This window comes from Rhinopithecus roxellana, chromosome 4 (assembly GCF_007565055.1).
Source record: "Rhinopithecus roxellana isolate Shanxi Qingling chromosome 4, ASM756505v1, whole genome shotgun sequence".
NCBI lineage: Eukaryota > Metazoa > Chordata > Mammalia > Primates > Cercopithecidae > Rhinopithecus > Rhinopithecus roxellana.
Window position 1 is genome coordinate 71,553,889 of NC_044552.1, and position 6,887 is coordinate 71,560,775.

At 41.9% G+C, this 6,887-nt stretch overlaps 1 protein-coding gene across 1 annotated transcript in view; it reads left to right on the forward strand.

Moving 5' to 3' along the window:
- Window positions 1-6,650, forward strand: part of FNDC1 (fibronectin type III domain containing 1) — a 102,268-nt gene extending 95,618 nt beyond the window's left edge. Inside the window, exons 21-23 of the mRNA XM_030928996.1 lie at window positions 799-960; window positions 2,488-2,610; window positions 5,867-6,650. Of these exons, the coding sequence (XP_030784856.1) occupies window positions 799-960; window positions 2,488-2,610; window positions 5,867-5,982 (401 nt within the window). The 3' untranslated portion in view covers window positions 5,983-6,650. The remainder of the gene's footprint in view (window positions 1-798; window positions 961-2,487; window positions 2,611-5,866) is intronic.
- The last annotated feature ends 237 nt before the right edge of the window (window positions 6,651-6,887 follow it).

The window sequence follows — 6,887 nt, forward strand, 5'->3', positions numbered from 1 at the left end:
GAATATTTTAAATCACTGAAAAGGTAGCAAAGTGCAACAAGTAAAACAACAAGTTTTACTTTGTTTTTCAAGGAAATTGAGAAAGCTTTGTTGCTTAAGTGCAAAACAGGTCTTCTGAGTGGCAAGAAGTGGAGTCCATGCAGAGGGACCTGGGGACAGGATGGCATGCTCCAAAAGACCAAATCTGCCATTGCAGCTTATTTTCCTTGCCATTTAAAGACTTCTTAACTCTGAGAATCCCTTATTGAAATGTGAATACTTTAAATACGTTCAGGTAAAAATAATGCCCCAAATGTACTTTAGTACTGAAAAAGACATAGAAAGAGAAGGAGGATGGGAAAATTTTGCTCAAAAAAGCCCTGCAAGGTCGGGCATGATGGCTCATGCCTGTAATCCCAGCACTTTGGGAGGCCAAGGTGGGCGGATCATGAGGTCAGGAGTTTGAGACCAGCCTGACCAATATGATGAAACTAAAAATACAAAAATTAGCAGGGCGTGGTGGCATGCACCTGTAATCCCAGCTACTCAAGGAGGCTGAGGCAGGATAATCCCTTGAACCCGGGAGGCAGAGGTTGCAGTGAGCTGAGATTGTGCCACTGCACTCCAACATGGGGTACAGAGTGAGATTCCATCAAAAACAAACAAACAACAAAAAAACCCAAAAACAAACAAACAAACAAAAAACAAAGCCCTCAAGGAAGGGAAGGCCCAGGAAGGAAGTCCAGTTTCCTGGCACTTTGTGAGAGAAGACACACCGTGGAGTGCTTACCCTTAGCACGTGTGTTTTGTGTTGTCAAGGCGGTGAGCCTATTTGGATCCCGTTCGCTTTCAAACATGATCCCGGCTACACGGACTGCCATGGGCGGCAATATGTGAAGCGGACGTGGTATCGAAAGTTCGTGGGAGTTGTTCTTTGTAATTCACTGAGGTATAAAATCTTCCTCAGTGACAACCTGAAAGGTAAGTCTTTGTGCATGGTTGCCTATGGAAGGTATGTAACATTTTGATTTTATCAGGTTCTAACTTGGCATCACAGGTGCATTGGAATGTTTATGAGGGCTGGAACTATGATTATGGCTCACTCTGCCTCTAATGCAAACCAATTTTACAGATTCTACTTTGAGGATACTAGTTTTTACACTGGCAACCCCAAAATATTTTAAAAGATTTAACATGTTGGCTGGGCACAGTGGCTCACACCTGTAATCCCAGCACTTTGGGAGGCTGAGGTGGGCGGATTACTAGAGATCAGGAATTCAAGACCAGCTTGGCCAACATGGTGAAACCCATCTCTACTAAAAAGAAATAAAAAACGAACAAATGAAAAATTCACTATGTCTTAGGAATGACATAGTGACTGGTTATGACATTCCAAAATTATGTTAGAAATCTAGGGGTTTTTTTCTTGCCACTAATACAATAACAACGAGTACGAGCCCGAGCTGGAATAATTGAGGAAAAGATTCCTCTCCAGCCCCTGCCACAGCCACAACTTTACAGAGAAAAAATGTAAATGGTGGAACACATATCGGCAATAATATCTCTTCTGTGTCCTAATAAAAATCACATTGTTTTTATCATGGTAGGAGATTAAAACAAAGAATAACTCAAGTGCCTTGAGCTACTAACACTTCCAAATGCAATTTCTATTCACCTGGCTTTTCACTCACCCACCTACACAGCAAACTTGTTTTTTACTTTAAAACTTGCACAGCTTAAAATTTTTCAGTGTATACGTTGTTAAAACTTTACCTCAGCTGGTCTACATTTTGTCATTGGTCAAAAATAGATTTTGAGTGTTTTTTTTTTCTTGTCAGCAGTTGTCATTTAAAAACTGTCAAAACAAAGTCCCCCCTTTGACCCCAACCCTATGTGAATTCTGTGTATATGCTTCTCCCAACAAGCACAGTCTGTCTCTCTCTCTCTGCTCTTTTCTTTCTCTTCCATCACTGTCCTTTTCCTCCCCTGCTTCAGAATTCCTAGGAGAGGCTGCATAACCATGTGTCATATCCCAGGGTTGGGAGAAACAAGTTTGTCCTACTGTGCAGCTAAGGCTCAGGACCATGGACAGCGTCTCATACCACAGGCCCGCCCCCTCCTAGTTACGCATGAAAATAGATTCTTCTATTTGTATAGACCTTCCTGCCTTTCATAATAATTTCATGATGTATTCTCCAACTACCATAGTTTTCATCATTCCTTGTTTTTAGAACTAAGGAATAGAAAGGTCTACTCGAAACTACCTGTAGTGTTAATGCTGTAGTTCCCACTTACTGGACATTCATTAAGGATTTAGCATACTTTGATCTTGCTGAATTCTTACAACCTTTATGAGACTGGTACCGTTATCACCATTTACAGGCATGAAAAGTATAGCACACACAGTTTAATATGCTCATTCAAACGGTCTCCAAAGCTTGTGCAAACTCTTAAACCAGTTGTGACATTCTGTACCTAGTCTTTGACTCAATCATTTCCTTCATGCAGATACATTCTACAGCATTGGAGACAGCTGGGGAAGAGGTGAAGACCATTGCCAATTTGTGGATTCACACCTTGATGGAAGAACAGGGCCTCAGTCCTATGTAGAAGCCCTCCCTACCATTCAAGGTAATGCAAACAAGTGCCTGATATATTACCCTGGGAGGTGGGAGAGAAGGATTAACAGAGAGGGGAAATCCACAGTAGGTCTGCCTTTGCCTTGTCATTTGAAGATGGATGTTGGGAGCACTTAAGGTCATAAAAATAAAAATAAAGAATCAACAAAATACTTGCATTATGTATGGGTGAGGGGTGAGCCTCAAGGAGGGGGGAATGGCATGAACAAAGGTACAGAGAAGGCAAAGATAAACACACATGCAGACCCACCGTGATATGTTTCAGGAGGTAATGTATAAGCTATTTGACTGTGGCATTATAAGGTGAAGACAAATACACTAATCTCAAAAGTTAACAATTTAATGTTATTAACTCTCTTGGACTCCAAATGAATAAACAGAACAACTGAATACAGTCTAGACTTTTCATTATGCACTCAGCTCTGAGTGATCAGGCATTTTCAAGACATGAGATGTTCTGATTTGCTAAATTTTTAGATTGGAAAAAATACTGTAGGTAGCTACATGAATTACCCATTTTCAAAAAATTAAAATACAGTAAAATACAGAAAACAGTAGAATAAGCATATTAGTCAAGGTTCTCTCATCCAAAGAAACAATCAATAGGATCTGTCTATCTATCTATCTATCTATCTATCTATCTATCTATCCATCCATCCATCTATCCATCTCTCTCTGTATCATCTATCTATATCTACCTGTCTATCCATCTACATATGTATGTATGTATCCATCTCTCTCTCTATCCATCTGCCCATCTATCCATCCATCCATCTATCCATCTATGCATCCATCTATTTATCTATCTATCTATCTATTTATCTATCTATCTATCTATCATCTATCCATCCATCCATTTATCTATTATTAATCTATCTACCCATCTACTTATGTATATATGTATCTATCCATCCATCTATTCATCTATCTATCCATACTGTCTATCCTTATATTTATAACTGCCTGTCTATCCATCTGTCATCCATCTGTTCATCTGTTTGTCTATCTCCCTATCCAGCATCTATCTATCCATCCATCTCTCCATGTATCTATCCATCCATCCATCTACATCTCTCTCTCTCTCTGTCTGTCTGTCTGTCTCTCTGTCTTGTCAGCTATTTGTCTATCCATCTATCTATCTATCTATCTATCTATCTATCTATCTATCTAGGTATCCACCCATTTGTCTATGCATCCATCTGTCTATCTATCTATCTATCCATCCGTTATCTATCAATTCACATCTATCTATCTATCTATCTATCTATCTATCTATCTATCTATCTATCTATCTATCTATCTATCTGTCCGTCCGTCCGTCCGTCTGTCTATTCTATCTATCTATCTATCTATCTATCTATCTATCTATCTATCTATCCATCCATCCACCCATTTGTCTATCCATCCATCTGTCCATCTGTCTGTCTGTCTATCTATCCATTATCTATCAATTCACATCTGTCTATCCATCCATCTCTCTCTCTCTCTCTCTCTATCCATCTATCCATCCATCTATTCTATCTATCTATCTATCTATCTATCTATCTATCTATCTATCTATAGATTTATTTTAAAGAACCATCTCACACAATTGTGGAAACTGGCAAGTGCAAAATCTGCAGGGTAGGTTGTCAGGTTGGAGATCCAGGGAAGAGCTGATGTTGCAGTTCAAATCCAAAGGCCGCTTGCAGGCAGAATTACCTCTGGTTAGGGGAACCTCCAGTCTTTTTCTATTCAGGCCTTTGACTGATTGGACAAAGCCCACCCACATTATTGAGGGTCATCTGCTTTACTCAGTCTGGTGATTTAAATGTTAATCTTGGCCAGGCACTGTGGCTCACACCTGTAATCCCAGCACCTTGGGAGGCTGAGGTGGGAGGATTGCTTGAGGCCAGGAGTTTGAAACCAGCCTAGGCAACATAGTGAGATCCCATCTCTACAAAAAATAAGAAAATTATCCAGATGTGGTGGTGCATGCCTGTAGTCCCAGCTACCCAGGAGGCTGAGATGGAAGGACTGCTTGAGCTGGAGAGGTCTAGGCTGCAGTGACCTAGAGGTGACCTAGTGATCTAGAGGTCTAGGCTGCCTTTGGGTCAAAGAGTCATTTGGTCTGTCCTACAAGCCTGTCTTGGTTTTGTGGCCAGACTGCAAGAGGACAACAGCCTGGGCAACAGAGCAAGACCCTGTCTCCAAAATAAAGAAAAAGAAATGAAATAATAAATGTTAATCTCATCTAAGAAATAGCTTACAAAAACATTTAATGTTGGATCAGATATGTAGCCTAGTCCAGTCGACACATAAAATTAACTATTAGAACAAATCTACAGAATATATCACCTTTCTTCATTTTTTTCTGGATCTTACAGTCCCCCAGAGTTACTAGTGCCTGCATTATCCATATTTCATGGTGTCCCTGTGACTGTGGTCATGGGACTGGCCCTGAACAGAGCTGCTGGGTACTCAGCACACTCAGTGGTGGAAGGGCAGGCAGTTATCTATTTGGCAAAAGTAAACAGGGCCAAGAGTGTGAGAGCAGTTACTGAGTTTCCAGAAACGTTTTGAGAAGGTTGGAGCATCCTCCTACTTCAAGGGAGAAATGGTCAGAAATGCTACAGGATTTCTTTGAGAGATTTCCTTGAAAGGTCTAAAAATCTACCCCAGAGTCCAGGAATTAAGCCTTGGAGGAAAGAGGTAAGTTGGGGGCCCTGAGCTCTGTGAGGACGGGGCAGGCATCTGGCTCAATGTTGTCCATCCAGGTCAGGGCCTGCCCGGTAGTGAGTGCTGACTAGCAACTGGCTAAAATTATCCTCTTCTGTGGGGAGACAGAGATCACGCCATCCTAGCTGTGTCACACACGTGTGGGAACAGGACGATCTCTACAGATCTGCTTGGGATAAAGAAATACTTTACACTTAGTCACTAGGCTCCTATGGAGGAGGCCTGAGCTGGTCCCCAGCTCCATCATGTCCCTATCTATCTATAGTTACAGCTGGGCCTTGCCAAAAGGCATAAGAGACAGGTGGGGAAGACCCCACCCCAGGCTGGGGTTGGGGCTGGGCCTGAGGTCCTGGCCCTTCCCCAGGGCTATGACAACTCCACACAAAAATGGTTCAGTTTATTTGGAAGTAGCATTTTGTCACAAGAAAAACTTACCAGAGGCCTTCTGTCTGAAGGAGGCTGTAAGGATGAGTTTTACCTGTTGGTTTAGGGGCCTCTGATTCTTTTCCCCTCTCCTGTTGCCCTTCCAGGCTACTATCGCCAGTATCGTCAGGAGCCCGTCAGCTTTGGGAACATCGGCTTTGGAACCCCCTACTACTATGTGGGCTGGTACGAGTGTGGGGTCTCCATCCCTGGAAAGTGGTAATCACAGGACCATCATGCTGCAAGCTTGCCCTGCCCAGTCCCACCAACTAAGTCGCACTAGGGGCTGTGAGCAGACAGCCAGCGTGCTCAGCCCTGCTGCCCCAGGTGCCAGGAAGGCCACAGATGGACACCGGCCGTTCTGGTCATCTCAGTCTGGAACTCAGTCCCACTTCTTGGCCTGGACAATGAACAGGATTCAGTTTTGCTGTTAACTTTGCTTCTCCACTTTTTTTTTTTTTTTTTTTTTTTTGTAATAGCACATCACAGAGACATCAGAAACCAGCAGCTGATTCAGTATGATTTCCAGACTTTTTAGGCATGAAATTCGGACACTTCAGTATCTCCAGGAACAGCATATGCATGCTGTTCTCGCTTCATGGAATGCTACATGCTTTCAGTTTTTCTCATTTTGGATTTCTCCAAAACTAGCTGAATTTAAGCTTCAGGTCCCTTTGTATGCGGTAGAACCGAATTACTAAAAACACTGCCAAAGAAAATAAATATATCCTACTTGAGATTTACTCTATGGACTCACCCACTGCTAGACTAAATGTATCAAATCTTATTTGTAAATTCTCAATTTTGATATATATATGTATATATGCATATACATATCCACACTTGTCTGCAAGAATATTAAAATTGCTAAATTTGTACTTGTTCACCAGATAAATGAGTGTGGGACTTTTTGGGCAAAAGTGTTGTATATTAACATCTTTTAGAAGCATCCAGGGATACGTACTATACATACTCTAGAAACAGTGGAAGGTGTGCATTCTTTTTGTGGGTGCTGCGGGGCTCTGAAATGATGAGGAGGATGAGATACCATCAGTATCAGTACTAGAACTGGCCACACCATTGACCACTGCACACCAAGTGCTTTCCACCTAAAGTGACGATCTTTCC